Source organism: Diaporthe citri (genome assembly GCF_014595645.1).
Source record: "Diaporthe citri strain NFHF-8-4 chromosome Unknown scaffold_8, whole genome shotgun sequence".
NCBI lineage: Eukaryota > Fungi > Ascomycota > Sordariomycetes > Diaporthales > Diaporthaceae > Diaporthe > Diaporthe citri.
Genome location: NW_025064853.1, coordinates 236,581 through 262,737, shown reverse-complemented (window position 1 = coordinate 262,737; position 26,157 = coordinate 236,581). Strand labels below are relative to the sequence as shown.

At 56.6% G+C, this 26,157-nt stretch overlaps 9 protein-coding genes across 9 annotated transcripts; 4 read left to right on the top strand and 5 right to left on the bottom strand.

Annotated features, from left to right (window-relative positions):
* Positions 1 to 1,741: 1,741 nt before the first annotated feature.
* INS49_014473 (uncharacterized protein) lies at positions 1,742 to 2,851 on the top strand (the record flags this gene model as incomplete). Its single annotated transcript, XM_043175164.1, has 1 exon — positions 1,742 to 2,851. The coding sequence occupies one exon, from the start codon at positions 1,742 to 1,744 to the stop codon at positions 2,849 to 2,851; it is 1,110 nt and encodes a 369-aa protein (XP_043020121.1).
* A 1,226-nt stretch (positions 2,852 to 4,077) lies between these two features.
* Positions 4,078 to 6,028, top strand: INS49_014472 (uncharacterized protein; the record flags this gene model as incomplete). The annotated part of the gene is made up of 2 exons (XM_043175163.1): positions 4,078 to 5,566; positions 5,625 to 6,028. 2 exons carry the CDS (start codon positions 4,078 to 4,080, stop codon positions 6,026 to 6,028), a joined length of 1,893 nt encoding a protein of 630 aa, XP_043020120.1.
* A 1,110-nt stretch (positions 6,029 to 7,138) lies between these two features.
* INS49_014471 (uncharacterized protein) lies at positions 7,139 to 9,917 on the bottom strand (the record flags this gene model as incomplete). Its single annotated transcript, XM_043175162.1, has 4 exons — positions 7,139 to 8,067; positions 8,128 to 9,571; positions 9,637 to 9,818; positions 9,872 to 9,917. The coding sequence occupies 4 exons, from the start codon at positions 9,915 to 9,917 to the stop codon at positions 7,139 to 7,141; spliced, it is 2,601 nt and encodes an 866-aa protein (XP_043020119.1).
* A 1,687-nt stretch (positions 9,918 to 11,604) lies between these two features.
* Positions 11,605 to 13,115, top strand: INS49_014470 (uncharacterized protein; the record flags this gene model as incomplete). Its single annotated transcript, XM_043175161.1, has 2 exons — positions 11,605 to 12,039; positions 12,147 to 13,115. The coding sequence occupies 2 exons, from the start codon at positions 11,605 to 11,607 to the stop codon at positions 13,113 to 13,115; spliced, it is 1,404 nt and encodes a 467-aa protein (XP_043020118.1).
* Positions 13,116 to 13,362: 247 nt separating this feature from the next.
* Positions 13,363 to 13,860, bottom strand: INS49_014469 (uncharacterized protein; the record flags this gene model as incomplete). The annotated part of the gene is made up of 3 exons (XM_043175160.1): positions 13,363 to 13,674; positions 13,755 to 13,799; positions 13,858 to 13,860. The coding sequence occupies 3 exons, from the start codon at positions 13,858 to 13,860 to the stop codon at positions 13,363 to 13,365; spliced, it is 360 nt and encodes a 119-aa protein (XP_043020117.1).
* Positions 13,861 to 14,277: 417 nt separating this feature from the next.
* Positions 14,278 to 15,108, top strand: INS49_014468 (uncharacterized protein; the record flags this gene model as incomplete). The annotated part of the gene is made up of 1 exon (XM_043175159.1): positions 14,278 to 15,108. One exon carries the CDS (start codon positions 14,278 to 14,280, stop codon positions 15,106 to 15,108), a length of 831 nt encoding a protein of 276 aa, XP_043020116.1.
* Positions 15,109 to 15,429: 321 nt separating this feature from the next.
* INS49_014467 (uncharacterized protein) lies at positions 15,430 to 16,864 on the bottom strand (the record flags this gene model as incomplete). The annotated part of the gene is made up of 2 exons (XM_043175158.1): positions 15,430 to 16,557; positions 16,841 to 16,864. The coding sequence occupies 2 exons, from the start codon at positions 16,862 to 16,864 to the stop codon at positions 15,430 to 15,432; spliced, it is 1,152 nt and encodes a 383-aa protein (XP_043020115.1).
* Positions 16,865 to 19,909: 3,045 nt separating this feature from the next.
* On the bottom strand, positions 19,910 to 21,572 carry INS49_014466 (uncharacterized protein; the record flags this gene model as incomplete). The annotated part of the gene is made up of 2 exons (XM_043175157.1): positions 19,910 to 20,592; positions 20,738 to 21,572. 2 exons carry the CDS (start codon positions 21,570 to 21,572, stop codon positions 19,910 to 19,912), a joined length of 1,518 nt encoding a protein of 505 aa, XP_043020114.1.
* A 1,097-nt stretch (positions 21,573 to 22,669) lies between these two features.
* Positions 22,670 to 25,030, bottom strand: INS49_014465 (uncharacterized protein; the record flags this gene model as incomplete). The annotated part of the gene is made up of 4 exons (XM_043175156.1): positions 22,670 to 24,003; positions 24,102 to 24,239; positions 24,289 to 24,513; positions 24,736 to 25,030. 4 exons carry the CDS (start codon positions 25,028 to 25,030, stop codon positions 22,670 to 22,672), a joined length of 1,992 nt encoding a protein of 663 aa, XP_043020113.1.
* Between the last annotated feature and the right edge of the window lie 1,127 nt (positions 25,031 to 26,157).

Below are 26,157 nucleotides of genomic sequence, written 5' to 3'. Positions count from 1 at the left end.
CCAGACCGACCTGGAGGAAAGCTAAATAAATAGCAGCGGATGATGCAGGATCACGGCGCGCACAGCAGATGCACACCCACGCAAATACTGTGTAAATGGTCGAAAGAAGATGGATGTTGTGCCGCATTGGAGTGTCCGGCTGTTACTGAAGTAGCAGTTGTAGTCGGGGTGGGTGGCAGGGGGCAGGAGGCAGGAAGAGCGAGGGAGGAAGGAGGAGAGTGCTTCGCTGCGATACAACCACACGGCACGACTAAACTGAACGAGCAGACGAGATGCGTGCGTGCGCATGTGTTGCGGGTACCTGTACATGCACCCGGTACCAGGCTCGTCGCGCTTCAGCAATGGCTGCTGCAGTAATAATTGACTGATTGACCGATTGACTTGACTGAACTGACTGATGACTGCCCAGTTCCTACCCACCTACCTGACTGCCTGAACTGAGCCGACTGACGGTCGAACCCCACATTGGCAGCCTCTACCTGGCATTGCCTCCCCTGCTGTCCCCTGCTGTTCTGCTGTTCCCTGCACTTCCCTGCCCTTGACCAGGGCTGCCTGGCCGCCGCTGGATGTTACGCTACAAACACGCACGCTAGAGTGCCCACTTGTTGCGATTGAGTGACGCTACTGTCCCATGCAGAGCAGGCAAGCGGTTCCTGTGGTTCCTGTCGCGGTGCGGCCTGCGTACTGCAGCCAACAAACAAGGCCAGTCAAAAAGCTTTGCCCGTCCCTCCTCCTGGTCCTCCGGGGCTCCAGGGCTCCATCGACCTTTTTGTCCTGTGGTACCAGACTTCCCTGCTCTTTGGTAGATGCGGTTTTGTTGCCTTCTGCTCTGTTCTCCATAGATAGAGCGCACTCGGGCCTAGTCGACGACTCCAATAACACCCCCAAATATTGGCCAGAGCCATCATCCCGTCCTGCCCACTTCCAACTTCTCCCTTCTCCTCGCCGTCAGCGTCAGCGTCATCGTCACCGCAACTGCGTGCTGCTGCTGCTGCGCTGTGCCCGCTGTCTCTCTTGCTACAAGTTTCCAGGGCTGCCAAGACTGCAACGTTGGGCCGTCATCTTCCTGCGCAGCAACCGCGGACCTGGATGTCTCTGCCCTTTCCCACTCTTATCAGCACTGTCCGCCTGCCCGCCGCTTGTCCGCCTCCCTTGCCTTTGCAGCCCACCTCTGTGTACCAAACTCGTGCGCGCTTAAAAAAGAACACAAAAGAGTCGGACGTGCCCACTCTCCGTCGATCAACACGTTGACAGCCTATATTTATCCCACTGTCTTCGAGCCCTTCGTGTCCTTGGCTGGTGTTGAGTGAGTCCCTCCTCGACACAGCAACTGCCGTCCGCTTGGTCACCGCGTGGAGCCTCGACCTGATCACGCCTTGGTAGCAGACGAGCAAACCGGCCTGCGGGACACGAGTTTGCGTGTTGCACCGTCTTTCACCTCCATCCAAGGTCGGAGCACTGCTTCGGGCACAGTTCACCCTTCGCGACCCGCAAGACGCCGACTCAACTCAAAGAGATTAGGTTACAGGCGCAGCAGCTTCATCTTCGCGCTCAGGGTGCCGGCTCCACTCCCATCAGCGGGCCTCTCGCCCTGCTCTGCTCATCATTTCCTGCCCGAGGTTGCGATACGACAGACATAGCCCAAAGGTCCCTCCATCTTGGCGGGACTTCCCATTTTAACTCCCTTCCCTTGCGCGGCAGCACACACCCCTGCGATTCCGGAGCACGACCACTGCTCAACATGCTCGATGCACAAATACCAAGGCGGCGCCCACTGCCGGCTGATGCTCAAATGTCCTTCTCCCACTCTCGCACCCGCACAACATCCTCCAACGTATTCCCAATACAAGCCCAACACCCGCCAGCCATGCACCTGGGCCAACCACAACAGCCTTATGGCCACAACCGCCGCTCTCCTTCCGTAAACACCTTCAGCACCGTCTCCAGCGGTGGAGGGGCCACTGAGCGTGCCCCGCCCCCGGCCGCGTACCGAAACTCCCCTCCCAGCGCCGACATACGCCGCTCCACTTCCTCCCGCTCAAACGGCTCCGTACAGCCTGTCGGTTACGTTGCCCTCCTGCGGAAACAGAAGGCCACCGTCTGGTGCGACCGCGCACAGTCCGAGGATCCGTACATGCTCGCGAAACAGCGACAAGCCAAGGCCAGGGCCCTCCAAACGGTCGGCTCCGCCACAGCGGCCCCAGGCTCGTCCGGCGGTGGTCGTACGTCCACTGGGTTCAGCAGCGCGGGAGGCAAGGTCGTGGGCAAGATTCGCCACCACGGAAAGCCTGGAGTGGTCGGCTACGCCCCGGACAGCAACTACGTGGGCGTCGGCGGCGTGCCGCTTCGACTTAGTGCTACAGAAGTGGAAGGCGAGGAAAGCGATGACGACGAACTTGCATCGCAGCGACTACATCACCGTAGAACAGGGAGCAGCGGGCGATCAAGCACGGCGGGCAGTATTCAGGGGCGAAGGGCGCTCAATTACCGCTCGTCGACCGGCAGTGGCCTACAGATGACCGGTGGAGGTTCACAGAACAGCAGGAGGTGGACTGGCAGCGGAGGCGACAACACACCAGAGCGAAGCAGCAGTCTGGTCGATGGGGCCATGGCCGAAAAACGGACGAGCGATGCTGCAAGCGGCAGGAGTGGCAGCAGCGGAGAGCGTGCCGATGACGTGCCAGACATGGGGACTGACGCGGCGCGGCTGGCGAGCAACAGCCTGATACACTCGGCGCTGACGAGGGAAAAGAGTGTCAAGAATCCGGACGAGCTGCGTAGGAGAGGCAGTGTCGACGAGAGGACAATGACGCTTACCTCTGGAAGGCTTTTCATCGCCAACCCTGACTGATCAACCGACTATCAACTTAAACCGCCGCCATCGGGATATGGCATACTCGTTTCATTTGTCTAGCTCCTGGCTCGTTCAACATTGAACTTGGGCCGGGGGTGGGGGAATACCCAGCCGCAAATTTTCTTCTTTTTTTTCCCTAAAGTTTACGGGGTAGGGCCGGCGTGGGAAGCTTGCAATGCACAACACGAGACGGTCGTTCAACTTCTTTCCACATACCATCACCAACATTGCATTGCTCGGCGTTGAGGGGGATATCAAAGACGAATCAAATTCTGGATGCTTTCTCTATTGCCTGTTCATTTTCCACATGCTTTCGGTCTGGTCACAAATATAAGTCAAGCCGGGGCCGTTCTTTTATAAGGAATCCCTTGCCACATCAATACAAGATTCAATCATACAGAGTGTTCGAAGCGTGACTGGTAAATTGAGAACCGCGTCCATTGTGATTTGTCGTGGAGGCAATGGGAAAATGGAGTCCTACTCTGCTCATCACTCAAACAGCGGTATCAAATGGCCTCAGCCGGTGGAGGAGGATGCATGTGACATACATAGTATTCATAGAGTGATCCAATAAGCCGGAAAGCCCATGCATTTGAGATGATGCTTCAAATTCGCGTCGAGTATCGGAGACTCAGATACGGGGCGGGGCGTCTTGTTGCATCCAGGCTGTCTTGGAGGGCAACTACCATTGTGAGGATTCGGGAGTGAATAATATGTGCCTGGTTGTAAATAAAGCCGGCTTCCAATGGGTGTTCTTGAGTCAGCTAGACAGGTACCATGATAATCTACCGGATACGCTAGGCGGGGAGGTATCCCAGTACGGAGTACCCAGGCACTCCAGCCGTGCACGGACGCCATTAATCCCTTTGACGCGTGGGCTGCAGATTCCCACTTTCGACGCGAACGCGACTTCCCGGAAAAGGGTCCACCTTCGTTCGACCTTCCAACCGCCGCCAACCTTGGAAAGCACGTTGGAGCCACCGAGCCGTTTTCACAACCAGAGTGTACGTGTCTGGTGTTGTAGCATTGTTTTCACTTTGATGTCTAGGGTGCCTTCCAAACATTGCGGTTCTGCCTAAGATCTGATTCAGTCAATCAATGCCCGTTTCTGGTCCATCGACAGCGGCCTCACAAGCAGCCTCGCGACGCGGAAGGTACAACCTCAACCTCGAGCCTTCCTCTCTTGGCCCATAAAGTCCCGGCCCGGAGCCACCTCGACGCCAATGCCTCTCATGTCAATGTCTTCAAATGTCCAGGAGCTGGATTCGCCCAGCAGAAAGCGAACTCACACGGAATATTCTGACACCGTTGACGAGCTGCCTGCTTGCGACTCGACAAAAGACGCACGAGTCCAGCACAACAAAGGCAACAATCCGGCCGCTGTCCCCGAGACAACAGTGGCAGACTCGATCAAAGACCTGTCACTAGCGTCTTCTGCCCCAAATTCATCCCGCCCGGCCTCGCCAGAGACCAATCCGATACAAAGCAGCCCCCCGTCTCTGGTTGAAGCGGACAGCAGTAACCTCGCCAAGGACTCGGTTTCTCCTGATACACCTACCCGACAGCCCGCTGTCATGCCTCCGGCTAAATCAACACAGCCCGCTGGCCAGGCTCCTCCGGCCAAGAAGCGGAAGAAGCTGACAGAGGAGGAGAAGAAGGTCCAGGCAGACGAAAAGGCAGCCCGGGATGCCGAGAGAGAGCAGAAGCGCAAAGATAAGGAAGCCGAGGCGGAGAAGAAAAAGGCCGAAGCTGAGAGGAAGAAGGCCGAGGTCGAGAAAAAGAAGGCGGAGGCTGAGAAAAAGAGGGCTGAGGTTGAGCGAAAGAAGCGAGAAAAGGAAGAGGAGGCAGAGCGAAAACAACGAGCCCAACCCAAGATCGGAAGTTTCTTTACCAAGCAGCCCTCGACATCGGCCCCTAAAGAATCTCGAGGTCGGCTTGACCTGCCAGTCGGCGCTAGAAGCCCGTCTCCAGCCGGCCAAGAGCGAAACGAATACCAACGTATCGCGCAAGAGTTCTTTGTCAAGGAGAATGTTACGCTGGCAAGCAACCAGTTCGCCCTGAGCCCTGATTCTCAAGCCGCGAAGGTAGCGCTGCTAGACGACTTTGTGGCCGGCAGGCGGGAGCCGATTGAGACAAAGTCTTTCGACCCTTTCCAGAGTCTACGTCTTCCAAATGGCGTTGCTCGACCCCGAGGCAAGATGTACTCCAGTGTCCGAGGGCTCCTGTCTAGCCCCGATGGTCTCCAGGCGAATCCTGTCGACCTGACCACCGAATCCCAGAATGTGCGAATACAGAGGACGCAAGCAGCACTCAAGCGAATCCCCACCAAACACCTTAAATTTCATGAGGACGTCCGTCCCGCTTACTATGGGACTGTGACCAGCGTGGAGTCACTTGCTAGCCTCCGAAAGCTGGGCAGAAACCCCATCGCCAAGGACCTGCCGCTGAATTACGACTACGATTCGGAGGCCGAATGGGTCGATGGTGACGATGGCGAAGGTGACGATGTGAGTCTTCTGGACGAGGAGGACGTTGATGAGGAGGATGGCGAGGGAATGGACGACTTTCTCGATGATTCCGAGGATGTCGGCAGGGGTCCGCGAATGGTCGCGGGGACCATGGAGCCTGAGAGCAGCGGAGTCTGCTTTGAGGACCGCACACGGAAGAATCCGAACCCGCAAATGTATAAATTTCGGATGGAGTTCATGATCCGTGAGCAAATGCCCACCCTACCACCTTGACAATGGTAATACTGACCTTGGCCGTGTAGCGAATCTGAAGCACCATCACTCGATCGACCCTTTCTCCGATCAATACTGGGTTCAGGAGCCCAAGGCAACCTCGATGAAAACTGCAGCCCACGGCACGGCTGAGAAAGTCGCAGCCGGAGCCATGGCGCCGCCGCCGGTCCCTTCTGCCTTTGCTGCGCTTGGTGCCACTGCTGTAGCAGCCAGTTCAAACCCACCAGCGCCTCAGGACCTGGTGCCGGCAGCTCAACTTGATAATTTCAAGGCTGCTGTGCTCGAGTTCAGCTTCATGCCAAAAGCGGCCATGATAGCTACGCTCAAGAAGAAACTGGACAACTGCACAAACGCACAAATCAAGGCAACGCTCGACTACGTCGCCGAGAAACCGAACAAAAAGGGCAACTGGCAGATTAAGTCTGGCTTGTAAGCATCATGGGGCGCGTGATCTTTCTACGGTTGTGCATGGCGTTCTGGCGTAAACGTTGACTGCGGCAGGACAAGGGGAGAAGCACTATGGAGGAGACCTCTCCCTACTGCTGTGTCATCTTCAAATCGTGGGGCTTTCTGGGAAGCCTAACCCCGATTAGAAATGTTTCGGCGTCTTTGTTTGGCTGGGTGTTCATGATGGCACATTACATTGCTGTATAGTGAGTACCTCGTGTGTGGAAAGAACATGGCGACAGGCACGGGCAGCACGAGAATATAGGACTGGTATTGGTGGGTTGGAGTCGACATTACCTGGTCGAGGAAATTAGGCACTGCATTGCTTGCTGGCTAGCATTTAAGAGGCCGTCACATGAATGAGAAGGTTATATGAGAATGACCATTGCCACTTCATCAGTCCCTGCAATTCGTGGTGGGGATGACAAGAGTTAGGCTTGAGTAGCAAACCAGAGGCCAGCCAGTCTTGAGCAACCCAGTTGAACATCGCTTATCTGCATCTTGAAATGTTCTTTTCCTTGGAACAACCAGAAAAACACGGCGACTTGTACATAATCGTCGATGTCTATTATCCAGCATGCAATGAGTCTGTCACTATGTGGCGGTTCACATCACAGCAGATGGATATGGGTCACATCCTATACATTTTGGTTGCATCACAGCACAGTCCAGACGGGAATAACAGATTCCAGGTGCGAAAAGTAATATATAAATGTGCCGTCGCAACGACGAAGCCGGACGAAACCGCTACCCCACCGCCACAAAGGTTGTCTTCCCATTTTGTTGACAACTGCTCCGCCGTCCGTCCAATCTTCCCTCCCTCCTTCACTCCTGTGTTTATACCCGGGCGTCTCTGTCAAAACTCATCGTGCTAATATCTTGGCTCGTGGTCGCGTTCGCTCGGTTGATACATAGTACATTCCATTGCATTACAACAAACCCCTTTACCCCCGAATGTGCTCTGAATATGTGTGCCTCGTTCTCCCGTTTAATCTGTTCTATCCCATGCCGTGCCGCACCCGTGCCAAAATGTTAACCATCATGCTTTGGGGAAGTCGTTTCCCGTAGCAGAAGAGTGGCCTGGATGAATGGACTACTAGTCGTCCATCGGCTTATCCTCCAAGGTCACACCCCGGGTGTGCTCGTCACCCGCAGCTTCGGTCAGAGGCGTGGGGTTGACAGGGATCCGCCGGCCAAGTGAAGACCGCGCTGGGTTACGGCCGAGGGAGTTCCGCTTCTCCAGGGAGTCGTTGGACCGCAGCGTCTCCGACCGGCCCCTGACCGACGTGGGCGATTCTGTCGAGTCACTGCCGTTCGTGATTGATTCCGTGGACACCGAGGATGGTGGCGTGCCGCCTTCGCCGGGCACCTCAAGACTGGATCGCTTCACGCCTAGGATCGGCCCCATGCTCATGCGCACACGGTCGTTCTTCTCGGTGGGGCTGGTCTGCACCGGGAATCTGCCGACACTCCTATCCCGTCGGTGAGAGCCGAAGCCGCGGGGGCTTGGGGCCGGGGAGGTGGCTCTACTACGGCCGCCTCCTGCCTTCTCCAGAAGCGCCCGTTGACGTTCCTCCTGGTGTATCCTTCGGTTGCTCTCATCAGTACTAATGGCGCGTGGACGATTTTTGCTGTCGCTGTTGGAATTGGTTACCGATGTGGAGTGGCCCAGAGTAGACATGCGCTTCAATTCGCTGAAAATTGCAGTCTTGTGAGCGAAGAGGTCGCGTAGTAGGCGGTAGGCGTGTTTCTCCTCCATGGTCAAGGACGTCTCCACGCGTGGTCTCAGGATGCAGGGTGCCAGTGTTGTCGCAAGAGCAGCGACGTACTCCTCGTCCGCGCTTGTCAATTCGATCAACCTCGTAAAGTGGTTCATGCATGCGTCAAGCGTGGCGATGTTCGTCAGCCGCAGCTGGGAGAGCGTCTGCTGAAGGACCGAGACACGTCCAGCGTCTGAAGTGTCCGGATTAGGCGTGGTGTATATAGTCCTGATGATCTCATAAACGTGAGAAGACACCAGAGAGTCTTTCACGAAAGTCAGCAAAACGTATCGAGTTTATCCAGCGGGCGGGAAACGGTACTAACCGGGTAGTTCGAGGAGGTAAAGCTTAAGCAAACTTGCAACAGTGGGTATATCGAATTCAGAAAGAACATCAGGCGAGAAAGGTTTGCCGTCGTTGACCTTGTTCCGCAGGGTATGAGTCTGAGATAATGGCACATCCACCAGCCAGACTCCTCTCCTGGCCTCGTCGCCCTCGAGATCAGGGTAGTGGTTGTCAAGGTAGGTGAGGATCGTAGTGACCATCATGGGCACTCGCTTCTTATCCGCTCTGGCGCGGGCCTCCAGGTCAACACCAAAGGTCTGCTCGTCGACCTTGTTGTAGTAGTTCTCGTACACGACCACCTTTGGAGCAAAGCGTCCGGTGCGGTAGTTCTCAAGGAGGTAGCGCAGATCTCCCTCGGGCTGGATAGTCTCCTGGAACAGCATCATGTTGTCAACGGCAGACTGGAGACTGGGGATGACGTTGCTGACGCATCCCGAGAAATCTAGGATGACCGTCTTGATGGCCTTGAGCCTGTCCAGCTCGCACCGCTCGAGGAACTTCAGATGCACGGTTATGGCCTCTTCGAGCTCGCATCGAGCCTCGTCCAGCTTCTTGACTCCATCCTTGTACCTGTCGTCGGCCTCTCTCTGCTCCCTCCGCAAGCGCTGCGGTGGAGTCTCGCCTGGGTGTGCATTGTTGAGGGGGTTCCAGCCGGCTAGGTACTCGCCCACCGTCCCTACGACAGGTGAATCGACAGCGTCCGAGCCGTTGGATGCGAGTGAGAAGGTCCTGCCCACCGTTGGCTTCTTCTCGGGCACACCAGACATCTGGAACGCCCTAGGCCGCCACTGGTAGAACATCTTGGAGCTGTTTGCGAAAGTATTTCCAACGTTCCCGACGAGTCTCAGAAAGCCGCTGGAAACAAGGTCCTGGCCGATCCTCTCAGCATAGCTGACGCTGGTGGTGTCCATGTACTTTTGCAGGTACTCCACAATATCCGCACCGGCCGAAGTGTTCATATATGTTCCCAGGATTGGCACTTTGGTGTCCTGCAGCTTGATGTTGTTCAACATATGCGCCAGACGCTTCTTCATCTCCTCGACGTCGAAAGTCTCATCACCAATCTCGAAGATGGAGTCCTCATCGCTCACTTCAGCCTCCTTGTTCTCGGAGACCTTGATCTCGGGAATCTTGGGTTTGGGGCTGCTCTCCGGGTCCTGGAAAGCGAATTTGGTCTCCTCCTCGAGATCTTCGACCAGCCGGCACTTGTTGAAGTAGTTGCTCCTCAGCTTCTTGACCAGCTCGGCCTGGCGATCGTGGGCCTTGATGCGGTTCTGCAGCTCGTCCTGGGAGTCTTGTATCCGGGTTTCGTGGTTTTCGCACCACCTAGAGAAGGGGTTCACAACAAGGTCCCTGATGTTCTGCGCGATCTTCTTGTGCTTATTCGCGCCTTCTGCCATCTCGGTTCGTATGCCCTCGTAGGCCTACAGACGAGGGGTGTCAGCCGGAGTGGGCATCAAGGGGAAGCAGGGCATGAAGAGGTGCTTACTTTCCGGACGGTAGCGCCATCGTCCTTTGAAAACCCCCCCTGCACCTTGTCGACGGCTGGAGCGATGTCGTTGAGGCGCGTACCGTAGAGCTCCTCGGCCTCAGAGCGCATGCGTGCGATGGTCAGGACCTGTCTGTTCTCTATGACTCCCTGCTGCAGCTTGCTGAACAGGACGCCAAGGCCTGGGATACGTCAGTGGTCGCAAAGTGACACAGGACAGCAGTCCGTCTCCTACCTGCGGCGTAGTCGCCCGTCCAGAAACTATCTTGGAAGCCGGGCATGTTGAATGGTGGTGTGGAACCCGTGACAGGCTCTCTCTTGTGGAAGTTGTGGATGATCAATAACTAAGGGCTTCGTCGATGCATCTATGTCATGGCTCGCAGAGGCTCGCAGAGGTCTGGCTGTCTGATGTGTATTTTCAGAGCCTGACGACCGAGAGGAGTTGTCGGCCGGGAGTGTCCAAGGGATCACAAAGGAAGGGACCACGGGGGACCACCGGTGAGGCTGAGCAGCTGCGACTTGGGCAGGTTGTGGATGATGCGCGGCAGCTCGCTGGGTCGTGGGACGTGGGTCTCTTGTCTCGTCTAGGCCACCTCGGTACTGGGCGACGAATGGGTCGGCGCGGTCAGTCGCCAGAGGCAGAAGCAAGGAGGGCAGCGGCAGAGGTCGTGATGGGCCGGGCGGTGCGATGTGGCTCTCGTGGGGCAGCGGCAGGCCGTGTTCTGATTAGTGTGGAAGGAGCAACAGCAGATGCAGGATAGGGGCACGGCGTCGGCGAAGGTATTCTCCAATTTGAAGGGACGTGTCGCGATGGACTCTTTTCTCCGTCTTCTCTGTGGCCTGGCCTGCAAGGGAAATCTCACAGCGTGCGTCGCCTAGAACTTCTGATGGGCCCCGCTGTTGCTCATTGGTTCTCCCGCTAAAAGTCTAGTTTGTCGGGCCTGCCCCAGGGGCCCTGGAGGCAGCCCGAGTCGCTCCAGCTACCCCTGACCATCCATTCGTTGTGACCTGAGCTGGGACGACAGCAAGCTGAATCTGAATACGACCGCCAAATGAAACTTATGAAACTTGAAACGGGGCTGTCCATGTCCAACACAGTCCGCCCTTCCAAGGTTGTCACCGCCCGTGACGTCGTCCCGTCTGCTGCCACCAAGCATGAGCACCAGAAGCCGCGGCCCAGCATCTTGTCTAACTCACGGTTGCCAACTCTACTAGGCCAAGTCGGTAGTTGAGTTCAACAAGCCGCTCGGGTTGGGCTCAATAGCGGCAGCTACGCGCCGCGCCCCTCTTGTCTTGGGAGCGACGGAGACGACCGTTTTTCGCACGGCCTGTCCCCAATATCCCATGCACACGAACACAGGCAGTGGGGCTGTGTCTGGTTTGTCGGACAATCTCCTACCTGTGTTCACCTTTGAAGCTCTCCTGGTTGAATTTTTTTTTTTTTTTTCCCTCCCTTTCTTTCCGGTTGGGAATAGTCTCAAATCTCGATCATGCTCTATGAGCTCACACCCAGCTGGCTATGTTCGAACGTGCAAGTGCACCATCACCATCACTGTCTGCAGCCATCGTGAACTGCGGAGTCATAGATCAGTGGGCTCCGACAGATCCAGGAACCGTCACGAGCCAGGGTGGGTATTGTTGCATGGGGTGCTCCCTAAAGGTGCATACGCGCCGACAAGCGCTCGCAGCCGAGCAGTTGTCGTTTAAGTTGCCGCAGCTCAGCTTATCAATCAACCAGCGATCTTGGGCGGGCACCCACCCACCTTAGATCTGTATCAGAACCACTGGCCTTCCATCAGGTTGGCTCTACTTACATGCACAAGCACATAGTCTAGATACTGTGCCATGGTAGACTGGTTCTTTCTCCCAGCCCTGCCCCATTGACTTAATCTCATTCCAAGATCCGCAGTCAACCAGAATAGAGTAGGCGTCCCTGTCCGGGGTGCCCCAGCCGCTCACCCGCTCGTCATGCATCCCCACGAGAAGCACCAGCCCTACGAGCCTGCACTGGATAAGCGAGATGATGCTCGACGATCTTCAAGCGTGCGCATGAGGCTTTTGGCTTGCTTCCTGGCCGTGGTTGGTCTCAGCACACTGTTCAGACTGCCTCATCACTGCCATCATGCCCTCTCCAGCGCGCTTCTTCCACAAAAGGCGCTCACCATCGAGGAAAGGGTCAAGGACATCCTGACAGGTACTCCGTTGATTGACGGCCACAATGACCTGCCCATCTTACTTCGGGTTCTCTACGGCAACCACATCAACAATGAGACTTTCCAAGAGCCTTTCGAGACTGGCAAGATGCTCGGCCACGTCGACTTGGTTCGGCTCCGGGAGGGCCTGAACGGTGGCGCCTTCTGGAGTGTTTACTGGGGCTGCCCCAGCAATATGACCGACTTCGGTGTAAGTAAGATATCTGTCAATGGCAACCTAGAAAGATTGCGTCTATTCTCACTATTGAGATAGCTCAAAGTGTACTTTGGGAAGGATGCTAAATTTTGGATGCACAGGCCGAGATCTACGCTCCCATCGTGCAGGCTACTATCAATCAGATTGATCTTGTGACTAGGCTGCAAAAGCTATACCCAGCTCAGTTCTCCCCAAAAGTAAATAGCAGCACCGCCGAAGCCGCTTTCAAGAAAGGCCAACTTATCTCTCCACTCGGTGTCGAGGGTCTGCATCAGATCGGTAACTCGGCCGCAAACCTGCGTCGTTTCTATGACCTGGGCGTCCGCTATGCTACACTAACACACAATTGCCCCAACCGCTACGCCGACTCGGCATTATGGTCCAACCCCTTTCGAAAGGCCCCTTCATACTGGGGAGGTGTGTCCGAAGACGGCAAGCTCCTGATCCACGAGATGAACCGCATCGGTATGATCGTGGATCTCAGTCATACGTCCCACGAGACGCAGCGCCATGTGCTCGGCGCTGGCAAGGACGGGTGGGAAGGGAGCAAAGCTCCGATCATATATAGTCACTCCTCGGCATACAGCATTTGCCCTCACCCGCGCAACGTCCAAGACGATGTGCTTCAGCTGGTCAAGGAGCGCAACAGCATCGTCATGGTCAACTTCGCTCCAGACTTTGTCTCGTGCGTGGAGGGGAATAAGGAGAACGGCCTGCCGGATTTTTATCCGCCCAACTCAACGTTGGCTCACGTTGCAAAGCACGTGATTTATATTGGAAATCTCATCGGTTTCGATCACGTTGGCTTCGGGAGCGACTTCGACGGGATCCCAACCACCCCGAAGGGCTTGGATGACGTTTCGAAGTACCCAGATCTTGTGGCAGAGCTGCTGAGGCAGGGCGTCAGCGACACGGACGCTGCCAAAGTAGTTGGAGGTAACATCCTGCGCGTCTGGAAAGCTGTTGATGACGTTGCGCTCGGGTTGCAGGCCAGGGGGACGCCGCCCTTGGAAGATGAGCTGCCGGCGTTGAAGTTTGAGTCCACCTCGGAATTTCTGGGAACGTTCTAGACGTGACCGGTTGTATTGGTGTGTAAAGACGAATAAAGCATGGAAAGACTTTTGTGTTTGATTTCGCAGATGTATGGCTGTAAGTAATGTACAGTTTGTTGTACATGGCTGTCCTGTATAGAACACCCGAGGTTGCACTCCAGATCCATCCGCTATCGTGGAAACCGTGTCAGTGCAAGATAGCCCGTTTCGCATGAGCTTTGCCTGAATGCTTGCTTTAAGTCCCGCGTTGGCCCGTGGAACCCGATCAGCCCCTTCTCTCCATCCTGTTGAGCTTCGCCGACGTCATGTTCTGGTTCCTTGCCCTCTGTCCACGCACCGGCAGACCCATCGCGTGTCTCCTTCCCCTGTACGCTCCCATGTCCTTTAATCGCCTGATGTTCTCTTGCACAATCTTCCGTGCGTCGTTCTCGATCGTCATCGTCGACAGCTCTGCCGTGAGCGCGAGCACGGTCTTGGGCGACAGGGCCTCTAGTCTCTGCCGTGGGAAGATGGAGTATTTGGCCATTATCCGGTCGGCCGTCGTTGGGCCCAGGGCATAGAAGGATTCCAAGGCTTTCTGGTGTTGGCGCGCGTTAGTTATGGCTGTTGCGACGGACGCGAGGTGGGCGTCGAGAGAGAGGCAGGGCCAGCATATACCTTGACGAGCTTTTTCTCGCCGAAGTTGACGCCGAGAATGAAGACCTAGGGGAGTAAGCGTGTGCCCCGACTGATACGCATGGATGAGGGAGGAGGTACACACCATCTTGACGCTGTTTGCCCTCGATTTACCGGGGCAAGAGAATCATTGAAAGCTTATGGAGCGGCGTGAACGGCTATGATATGTGAATGCGCTTCTCAGTCGGTCACTAACCAGGGCGGCCACACCTAACCCTGGAGCATCCCGGAGGCACCCCCCCCCCAAACTGCCAACACCAACCCGCAGCTAGAGCTTACACTGTATTTTCAACTCAATCTCACACCACCAGGGGCCACCATCTGGCAGGACAGCTTCGTGTCCGAGACAGACCCAAAAATTCGAGGAAGCCCCCGTCAAATCGAGGTCTCCAGGACACAAAGTTTCTCTGGGGAAAACAAGAAAATAGGGATTAGCCTCACCTCGGTCTTCACCTGCTCGGGTTACACGTTGTGCAACGATCAGCACCTGGTCCGGGAGACAGCCATGTCTGAGGAGCTCGCTGACGAGATCGAGGCCATAAACTCGATTTATGGCGATGGCAGCCTGGTCCAGGCTGGAGAGGACTCAGATATCTACATTCTGAGCCTCCCGGATGAGTCGGTCTCGCTGCGCCTGCAGTTCCCACCTGACTATCCTGCTGCGCCCTGCATCCCCATCAGCACCAATAGCTCCGGAGGAAAACGCGGCGTTGGAGCTCGCGACCTCGAGCTCTTTCGAACCGCGCTGGGGAACATCTTTCAGCCGGGCCAGGTCTGTCTCTTCGACGCCGTGGAGGAGCTGAAGAGACTCCAGGAGGAGGCCGGGCTGGATAATGACCCGCCCTCGGATCACGGGGAACCAAATGGCGAACCGCACGCCGTCTTCACCTCCAAGGCGTTCGATGACCTGGTGCCAGAGCCACCGTGGGTCATATCCGAGCCCGTCATTGAGCTGAAGTCTGTTTTCGTCGCTCGCTGCGCTGCGGTCACCTCCCCCGACCAGGCCGCCAAGTTCGTTGAGCACTTGTTGGCGAGTGACAAGCGGGTGCGGACTGCAACGCATAATATCACGGCGTGGCGGATCCGCGGGCCCAACGGGACCTCCTTCCAGGACTGCGACGACGATGGCGAGACTGCTGCCGGCGGGAGGCTTTTGCATCTCATGCAGCTCATGGACCTCTGGGACCACATGATCGTGGTCACTCGCTGGTACGGCGGCCAAAAGCTCGGGCCTAGGAGGTTCGCGCTTATCAATGCTGCTGCCAGGGACGCCTTTGTCAGGGCTGGCATCGTCAACGAGCCATCGACCGCTAAGAAGAAGGGACACGGCAAATGAGTCTAAGGGGTAACAGCTGGATCACCTAAACGAGCCCAAATGCATTTCTCGGTCGATCGCTACTCTATCTTTGTCCAATTTTATGCGGTCAATGGTTGTTTCGACCCGTTCCAACGCCGTCTGCCGGGATCCCGCTGATTTTCGGGACGTTTCCACGGAACTCCCAGATGGCATCCCTTGCCATACGATAACGCCACCGCATGCGACCAGCCAGAGTACGGAAAGCTTCCCAGAATATGCCACCGGAGTCTGTTCGGAGCCAAAGCTCAGAGCTTCAGCAGACCTCCCAAGGCTTCTGAAGACCCCAATATTTCGCCCATCTCATGCATCCTGCGGCAATAACGGGCTCAAAATCTCCAAAGCACGGTCTGCATACTTGCTAGATAGCATCACGGCGCCGGTTTTAGCCGTGGACAGATATGAAAGCTCTGCATTTTCCATGCGCATCCCTTCGACAAGTTTCCCTGCCACGCCGGCCACGATCCCGGTCGCCTCAAAGGGCAGGTCGACCAGGTCCAGCAGAATTGGTGTCAGGTCGGCGTCAGTCGGCCCTATCAACGAATCGCCGAAGGTCTCCAGCAAGCACCGGTCGATAAGGAGGGACGGCTCATCCTCCTCTGCCAGGGTCACGGACAAGAAGCGAGGCTGGCTCACCAATGCCGCGACCAGACTGGTGTAGAACTTGGTGTCAACCTTGTCCACCCACGAGCTCTTGCGGTGGTTTCCGTTTCCCGCGTATGATCTTGAAGGCCTGGAATAGCTTTCGAGCTGGGAAACATCCTTCCCGGAGCAGTGAATTAGGCGCAGGTCGGGCTCTGTATGAGCGACGACGTTGTGCTTCTTCAACAGTTTGAAAGTCCGCATCTGCAGCTCCGCAGCATTAGAGGGTGGAGGTGTGGACGGCGGGTTGTCACTTTCCTGGCTTAGACCCCGAGTATGTGACGGTGCAACAGGCGAAACGAAGGACGAACTGCTGTCCTCTGAGCACTCGAAGCCCTGCTCAAACAAGGCCTGCACAACATTCTGTCGCGACCTGCTGGGGACTATTAGGAAGTCCGAGTAGTAGGTCGTTATGAAGAAGATGGATATTCCGGCAAGCGCCAGGGGCGAGGTCAAATCGACGACTCGACTGCCGGCGTCCGCCCCCGGAGAAGACACTCGCAACACGCAGTAGGACTCGGCGGATATTGACACGGTTTTGGCCGAGTTCTTGGGTAATTGCTTGATGATGGGCTCGAAAACCGTTCTAGACCAGGTCTCGTTACAAGCTATTGAGCACTCGATAGGCGTCACGCTGATGTTGAGGAAGCCATGGTCCTGAACCAGCGTCAGGTCCCCGAGCTCGTCCTCGAGCTTGGTGCATGGAGAGGGCAGAAGTAGACGGAGGATGGGCTGAAGGAATTGTGAGTAGAGGCCCAGGGGAATGTGTATGAGGCTTAGTGTTTGGTCCTATACATGCGCGGTCAGTCATTCCTGATGTCCCATTACCTAGTCCCCGGAGCTCTTGAGGCTAATTCAACGCGGGCACAGGGGTCAATTGCGCGCCCAGGCCGCCCGAGAGACGGCCCCGCAACCGGCCGGGGTCATTTCGGCGTCGCGTCCGGAGCAGGTCGCTCAGAAGTGACTCACAACGGAGGAATCGCGGAGGACCTGCGGTGAAAAAAAAAAAAAAAAAAAAAAAAAACGCGGCGAAAATGGCATTGCAGATTGTCGGGGATGGGCTTCAACTCACGAGAAGTTTTATTTCAGCATTCATGATGGGCGACGGGCAATTCTGCGCGAGAGTTGTTGCCGGGCATTCTTCGCAGAAGCACTCGAGGCCCCTGTTCCGGACCCCACTGATAGCAGAGGACCCTGGTTGCGCAGGACCCGGCAGAGAAATCGCAATAGTGCGTGAGATCGACACGGAAGAGCGCAGTCTCTGAATTGTCGTGTGGGCGCGCAAGACCTATACGGCGGTCGATCTTGTCGGGATTTCGAGAGTGCTCGCAAAGAGAATTGCTGGGTATTTGCGACGAGGAGTGTCGTATTGGCCGGTTATCAAAGAATCTGGTCTGTTGTATGCCGGCGCTGATCGGAGGGAGGACGGAGAAAAAGTTGGGAGTGCAAAGGAGAGCAGCGCCGTGCCGAGTCGAGTCACGCACGCAGCGACAAGGATGACAGATGACGAGCGACTGGTATTCGTCGACCAATTCCTTTGGTTCGTCAAAGACCATCAACCGAGGTAGGGCATGGATGAGTATGACAAGACAAAGAACAAAGAGGAGAGCAAGAGCCAGAACCGAAGCTGGAGCCGGAGCTGGAGCCGGAGCTGGAGCTGGAGGCGAGCAGAGATAGAAAGACAGTCATTCCCATTATCTATCAGGCCGGCCGACGACTTGGCGGGGCTCTGTCGTTGACACAGACTAAGAACTAAGGGCCGCTAGCCTGCGACCCATGTTGCGCATGGAGGCCACTACTGTAGACTCGGTAAACTCACCCACCCTGGCGGCCTGGCTCCGGGCCTCTGCTCGCATGGGCGACATGTGCAATCTATCCCGCAGCGGGCCTCGCGAGTGGTGCCAGCTGTGACGCTGGCGCTCTGCTGCTCTCTGTTCCCTGATGCGGAGGGGGCGTTCCCGCGTGTCGCAGAGGCGCGACGGGGCAGGCAGGCGCAGGCGGGTGCAGGGGAGCCGGAGCAGCAAGCTAGAGACTTTTCAGGTCCGTCCTGCATGTTCCTCATGCAGGTGGGTGACGAACGTGGGGGCTGGAGTTTAATGGACTGTAGGCATTGAGGACGGATGATCCAAACTGTCCACCCGACGACAACGGATGCCCCAATTGACATTCCCACAGCGCCGTCACCCTATCTGTCACCCGCGCAGAGCTCTAATAAGCTCGATGCAAGTCCAACTCAACTCGTGGGGTTCGCAAACTAATGAGTCGTCGGCTGTATGCGACGCAGGCTAGACTAATTAAACGCCCAACGGGGGTCCAACATGCCCAACATCCCGTCGTGTAGTCCATGTTCTTGGGCATGCAGGCACAGAAATTGTCCGCGAAGCAACAAACTGCGAACTCTGCGTGTCCGGTGTCACCCAACGCCCCGGACAACGTCCTCCCCGTCGCCGTGACAAGCAACAAGCCAGAGATGCACCCCGCAATCCTGGGCGGGAGACTACGACATCGAGCGTGCTCCCATGCCTTGTCTGTGTAACCCCACGCATGCCATGCCATGCGTTCTGCAGCAACCACGCCAACATTTCACACGCCACCACTACCACCACAACACCCCTAACCTGATGCCATAAGGCGCGAAGGAGCAGATGCCTTGCCCGACGACCAGCAGCAGCAGCACCACCACCACCAACCTTTTCAAGACTTGGCCCCGACCCCCCTCCCTACCTCCACAGGGCTGGGCTGGCCTCCGTGGCTGTCGAGGTAAACTGCCAAACCAAGGCAGGGAGTGGGTGGGCTCGGGTCTTCCTTGAGCCGCCTTCACGCCCCAACACCACCAGCCCAAGCCATCTGCCAGTCTGCAAGCCAGCCAGCCACCTCATGCTGTGTGACGGATGATCCGAGCCTGTCGAACGTCGTGTACCGCGATAGGCTGCCACGAAATTACACAGACTAGACTACAGTAGACAGTAACACCCTTTGTTCTTCTCGGGACGACCGATACGTCGTCCCATTCACGATCGCGGATAGCATCGGCGGGATGGGAGACGTGAGGGCTCAACTTCCATCCTCATTGCTGGCTTGCTGACCATAGCACTTCGCGGCTGACCCTCGTAGATCTCAGCCTCCATGAAGTGGCTTTCATATTTGGAATGGATTGGGCCATTGCGCGCCTTGTATCCGCTGTAGCAAACCTTAGACCTGGCATTCCTCCTCAGGATTTCATGTCACAGGCTCAAAATTCACGCCGCAGGTGGTCAGGAAACATGGCTGGCTGTTGAACCTATGTACCTGACTGTGTGTGTCACAAGGCACGATCCTGTCCAGCTCATCACCACAAGAGCAATGACCCGCCATCCGAGAGCTCGCGCCGTCTTCGCATCATAACTAACCGGTTATCCCGTGGGAGGTTATCCAACAGGAGCTAAGCCCACAGGAGCTTATCCCGCAGGGGGGCTGTCCCAAAGGGGATATGTGAGAGTTGTGCTCACTGTTGTAGCGAACCCGGGCCGCCAACAAACCATCGCCACCGTCGCATCAGGTTCAATCACGGCGCTGATGTGATGTACGCGTGACCGTGTGACGCCGCCCTAGGGCTGATTTCTCCCACTCGCAAGGCGCCCGCTGTACGTTGTGGGAGGCCTGCAATGTTGCCGCAACGTCCTCTTCGAGCCATGCCCATGGCGGGGGGGGGGGTAATCTTTCCTCTTCCAAGCCCACGAGTCCCGCGTGGATTCTGGAACCGACCGCTTGGGGTTGTGGGGCGGTACCGAACAGGACAGCCGCAGGACCCCTGGATTGACACTCCCAACCCCTCCATCCCGCGCCCTGCAGCTGCATGACATCAAGCGGCACAATGCGCGCCTCTCACCTGCAGATGTGATATCCTGCAGGGCATCCTCTCCTGCTCCCCGCCTCCTGCTTGATGCCCTGCAGTCTGCCACGGCGCGGCATGCCGAGAGCAGCCATTACCCCTGCGGCTGGGAAGACAAAAGAGGCATGCCGGCCGTGGTGAGCCCGGAAAGGTGAGCCAGGCCCGATTGGCCGTCTTCACCAGCCGCCCTCGCCTACGCTCAGAGCGGACGATTAGGCGCCGTGGTAATCCGCTTCAGCACACCCAGGGGCAACAACATCATCATCATCATCAGCCTCCCTCGACCGCCTCGTTCTTCTTTATGCCAACGACCACCAGGTTCCGCGGGCTCTCCTTGTAGTCGAACACAGACTCCACCCAGCAGTCCTGGACGACGTCGCGGTGCTCCTTGAGGAAGAGCCAGCGGTCCGTCACGATCAGCGACTCGACGACGCCGGCGCTGAACGCCATCAACGTCCATATGCTGCTAAGCTCGCGCTTCCGCGGCATGTAGGCCCTCGCGTACGCATCGATCTCGTCGTCGGTCATGTCGCCCATCTTTTCGTGGATTACCGCACTGTACTTCTCGTTGGTGTCCTCGTTCGACGCCAGCTTCTTGATCGCCCCACGCACGTAGGCGTGGAACGACCTGAAGCAGCTCTTCCCGAGGGACCCGATGATGACAGGGTTCGTGCTCATGTTGAACGGGCTTTCTTTGTCGTTCCCTGGGCCACCCTCGCCCTCGCCGCTGTCGGTTCCGCCGTGGTACACCTTAGTGATGACGCCTTTGTCCAGGAATATCTTCTGCAGGACTGCGCGGTAGAAGTGCCTAGTAAAGAAGGAGTCCGACTCAACCTCTGTCCAGTTCTGTGGTGCTTGACATGCTGTACGGAAGGGAATATCAGCATTGTCCAGCGAAGTGATTTTGTTGTTGGGGATCGGGGAGGGGTGGATTTCGAGGATTTCCATGGTCCCTGGAGTTCTCCGGAGATGTACGCGCGCCTGCGCTTGCTTTCGGAGATATGAGCAAGCACTGTGGAAGCAACGGGCTCGACACCAAATAACCAGCACCTGCTAAGAGTGATAGAAAGGAAAGGGGAATGACGGAAAAGGCCATACCCATCATGCGAGCTGTTATGTTAAAACGAATACCGCGATCATTGTGGCACGACACCCGGTTGCTCATGGGAAAACCTTGAGGGTCGCACTTCTCTGACTCTCGCACCACTCGTCCATTGAGAGCTTGCAGGCTAGGCCGCATGTAAGGCAGTTTGTACGTTGGTGGGCCCAACTTCTCCGTAAGTAGGTTGTAGCAACATCCCACGATAGCCACTGCCTTGATGCTGGGGTTGAGGATCATGGACCGGATCCCAAAGTGAGAGAGATTGCCGCAGGAGTGGATCGATATTGCCATCAGTGAAAGCTCTTTGCGGTTCTCCTCTGGTATGTTGGCATCGTGGATCTTGTTGAGCACGTCGGACAGGTCCCCGGTCTCCAGTCGCCCTGTGACATACTTGATCAGGCCTCTTCCTTCCTCGGGGCGGTATATAGCCTCCAGCTCTTTCCTCGGCCTGAGTTCGGCGGCCGCGATCTGCTCAGCCGTGTGCTGTTCTGCCCTTCGTCTTCTGGCCTTCTCGTCCAGATCCTCAGCATCCTTCTTGCTGTCCACCAAGCTCTGCCATATTTTCTTGTTCCTGAGCACCTTCTCCGTCTCTGCGATGCCTGCAAGTACGTCCAGTTCTCTGGCACCTGCCTGGTTGTGCTCGTGCCTCTCGACCGCAACGATGTCCTTGCTGTACGGGGCAAAGGCCAGCGTGCGCCCGAGATAGTTCTGCCCGCTGCCGAAGTCGATGAAGTGAGTCATCTCAGTCCCCGTCAGCCGGGCTATGTCCCCGGCCAGACGGTCCACATAGTCTGCGAAGTTGGTAACCTCGTGTTTCTTCTTTACGTTCATCCCCACGGCCACTTGCCGGGGTATGACGGGCAGCCTGGGCTTCACCGGTGTAAACGAGCGTCTAAGCGAGAGCCGCCGTACGTCCTTGACGTACTGACGCAGGGTTTCCGGCGCTTCAGGCCATGCACGTTCCGTCTCAGGGGCATCTGGGTCATCTCTCAAAAGAAAATCCAGAAGTGCCATGGGATCGCACTCCATGAGAAATTTCTGCCATTCGGGCGCGAGAACCCATTGGAATAAGCCCGGCTCATTTGTGAAAAAATCAAGGATGCTGCTGAGTTTTAGTAGCCTGTTACAGAGCCTCGAGTGGTGCAACTTGGAATACTCCAAAACACAACGGACAGGGAACTGAATGAGGAGAAGGTTTATACTTACTGCACACCCCCGCAGAGAATTTGGAAAAGGTCGTTTGTCGAGGCAAAATCCAGCAGTGAGCTCACATAGTCCTCTGCAGAACCGAACTCGTCAGATATGGGCAGTGGCTTGCTTGGTGGCATACTGAGATGCCCTGAGAACGATGTTCTGGTAAGTACAAAACTTGACCCGTCCAAGTAATTTTGAGATCCAGTGCAGCCTTGTTGTCGTGGTTTGAAAAATTGAGCTGTTTTGTTAGTGCACCGGGAAAGGCTGAACCCCTGTGACGAGGGGACGCTAGTCCTAAAGCGGTGGTTTGTGGCATATATCCAGCTTGTACTCCGTAGGCAGAGATGGGGACCAGGAAGACTCATGTCTACTCACAGGCAAGAATAAATCATTCTGAAAAATATCCACCTGGTAGATATTAAAATGTACTTTTTTCTTTCGCTGGTTGTCATCAGCTTCTGGTGACTACAGCCCGCCACTTATACGCCCTCCTCACTTTACAGGAGAGATATCTCACCGGAGATGATATTGACCGGTAAATTCATGTCTTTTGTTGATCAGCGGGATACATGTGTACAGACAACCCTTCACCTCCTCACAGCCACCGGTCTCAGACTGCCGCACGAGTTCGAGATGGTCGGTATCGATTAGCATCATTATATACATACTATTATGACTATTGACGATTTATATCTTGTGGCCCCACACCACTATCTCAAGTGCCTCTATCCCTCCTACAAGTCATATCCATCTGTCACATTTGTCGGCAGCGCCAGACCCAAACATTCAGCCATGTTGTAGAATATATCAATCGCGCTGTACACGCCTCCAAACAGCTCCTGGCACGGCCCCATCGCGAAGACAGCGACGTCGGTGAGCGAGTGCACGCCCTGCGCCTCGTTGGTGGGCAGGGTGCCATTGACAACAAAACCCCCGACGTTGTCCGTGGGGTTGACGAAGTAGTCGTCGCTGTCGAACCCGGAGATGTTGGTCGCGGGGGTCCTCGGCTTCTTGTCGTTGACGCGGTACGTCTCCCTGCGGTCGGGGCTCGCGCCGAGCCCCGAGGCGATCACGTAGCGCGGGTCCCAGTTCACGGGGAAGTTCGGGCCCGTGCTGTAGCCCACGCCCTCGACCTCGACCGTGTATTGCGACAGCCCGGAGTTCTGGTACACGCCCACTGCGTTGCGCTTCTCGCGGTCTGTGTCCTTGGAGGCCATGTACTTTGTGTCCGCGCTGCCGAAGACGTCGAATCCGTGGCCGTGATCCGATGAAACGACTATCAGGGTGTCTTCGAATATGCCCAGCTCCTTGAGGTGGTCTACGGTGGCCCGGACCGTGTCGTCGAGCTCGAGGAGGTCGCCCAGGGCACGGTCGTAGTCCAGGGCATGCATCTGCTTATCTATGGAAGCAGCCTCCGACATCAGGAAGAAGCCTTTGTCACCACCGCGCTCGTTGAGGATGTCGACGGCCTTGAGGGTCATGTCCTTGAGGCCCGGGAGGTCAAGCGCAGGAGCCTTCGTACCGGCAGGGTCGTTGGTGAAGGTCTTCAGGACGTCCGGGAACACATTGCGGTCGAGCCACACCGGGAAGTTGGACCGGCAGAAGACGCCGAGAGCCTTGGAGTCGTTCGATAGCTCGAGGAGCGAGGTCTTGTTGAGAGAGATGGCGTAGTCCTGCGCGGCAAACTCGGCATAGTAATCCTTGCCTTGGTACGAGCCAGACCCAGGCAAGAACTGCTCTGCACCGCCACCGAAGTAGACGTCAGGAGCACCAGCGTATGTCCAGGAATAATTGGAGACACCGTTCAGGGCCTGTTCGATCAGCGGGCCGTACATGCCTCGCGAGCGGGTGTGTGCGGTCAGTGCGATAGGAGTGGCATCTGCCAAGAACGCGGTAGACACGGCGCCCCATGCAGAGCCGTGTATGCGGCGCAAGAGCTCCACGATAGTCTCGACCTTGGGGTCGTCAAACGCATCGGGCGAAGAGTCCGCATAAACCCCCATTGCGTTCACGGAACTCTTGTGGCCCGAGTACAGCGCTGAGGCGGAGTTGGCCGAGTCCGTGATGTCTTCTTCGTGTTAGCTTCTTGCCGCGGGTCACAAGCTGCTGCCTCCAGGAGAATCGTTCAGGAACCAAAAAGGGCGTTCTAGGTAGATCTATACGTACAGCTGTCGATGGAGTGCGTCATCTGGTGTCCCAGAACAGGGAATTTGTCCAGCTGCATCGTGCTCTGGTACCGGCCGTTGATGGACTTGTGACCCAACAGGCGAGCTGCAGTGATCATGTTCGTGGTCATGCCATCACCTTGAAGCACATCAGCAGCTGTCGAGTTTATCACACTCAAGCTACTCACCAATGAAGAAGATGACATTCTTCGCCCGCTTCTCCTCGGCCAACGGTCTCACAAGCCATTTTGCCTCAGTCTGCTCGCCGTCGTAGTAGTTCAACGTCACGGTGTACTCTCCTGGCTCGTACAGTGCGATCCGGCGATATACTTTAGAAGCAACGTTCACAACCCACTTGGTCCCGGCGTCCTGGGCGAAGAGATCCTCGTACCACGAGAATGTCCAGGTCTCGACTGTTTACTCTGTTAGCCAAAGCCCATATATCTTGCTATGTTGTTTATAACACATCAGTGCACCGTCGGAGCCGCTGCAGGTGCCCATTCATTCCCAATATTTGGCCCTAAAGCACCACGGCGCGAGAATCATGTCCGGATAGGTTCAAGGGTTGACTCAGAACATGTCTAAGACACGCTGAGATAACCTGATCTGGGGAGAAAGAATACTGAACTACTGACCCTCCGGTTCCTCAAGGTCAAAATACTCGGCAACACTCGTCGCGGTGCCGTTGGACCCCTTGGCTATGGTCACAGTAAAGTCCTGATCAGGCTCACCCCCATTGGCTTCGGAGCCGTTGACTGGGGCGTGGACTTCAAAACGGATGTCGAACTCCTGACCCGGGAGGAAATCCTGCTGGTCCGGGGGCAGAATGCAGCCGAGCGTCGGGCACGTGCCTAAACGTTGGAAGTACTGCGCATGGACCGCCGGAAATGAAGCTGCCGCGATGGCGAGCAGCTCGAGGTTCGCTCTCATCCTGAATTGGTGCGGCTGGGGATGTTGCGTCTGGTTGTCCTGCGGCGGGTCAAGGCGGAGAACGGTATAGACACCAGGCGTACTCTCGTCCCATACTAAGAACGCTATCTAAGGAGACCGGCGGTCCCCTCCCGCTTTATACATGAGCGACAGGAACCAGGCTGTCGAACCCGAGTCCATGGCTGCATCTGCATATGCACCTCTCGTTCCATTGTCCATCCCATGCCGTGCCGCAATGGCCGGGATCAGCCCTTTGCCAGGCGAATAAGCTCGCTGGGACCGGTGATTGAGGGTGGACAGCCCATGCCGTCATTGGGCGAGGCTGGACGGTCAATCTGGGAACGCCCCGTAGGCACATACCCGGGAGCATGGGAGCCCTACGCGGGGACAAATGCAACCTCAGGAATCATCGACGTCCCTCGGGGCACGTGTGCATCTCGCGGCGGGTGTCCGACGACATCACGATAAATAGCGCGTGGAGCACCCAGCTATGACAATCGACGGCCCCCAGCAAAGCACGAGAGCCGAGTGATCCTTCTCCCAAACCGCCAGGCTATCAGCGCTGTTGGTCCTCGCTAGCCCTTGCTCGGTGCTGGGCCCAGCTTCCTGCGCGGCGTCTTTTGTCCAAGGTTGTCCTCCTCTAGGCCGGCGGGCCGCTGTGCAGGCACACCCGGCGGGCTCTCGTCGAAGGCCACAACAGGAAGGAAGATTTGTCGATAGTTACCTGCGAGCGCAACGTGATGTCAAGGAGTGATGTGATTGGTCTCGATAAAAGAGCCATCAGGAAAAATGTCTCGACGCTGCTCGCCGCCAAGGGACGCTTGGCTCAAGTGGTATGAGGGGGCACCGAAATGAGCCTTGGCAGCATGTAAATGCAGCTCCGCCCACCGAGCTGTCCCTGACAAGGTGGCCAACGGGCTTGATTATATAAGAGAGTTGGCCGTGCACATATGACGCCCCTGAGCACTTCGCGACAGGCTGATATCGCGCCTTGGGATGCCATTGAAGAGAGCAAATAAAAGGAGAGCGACGGAAAGAAACCCGAATAAACCTCCCCACCGCGGGGCGAGAAGGAGTGACCGTGTGGTACAATGCTGCCCTACCTCAGAGGCAAAGTCGACTTCGGG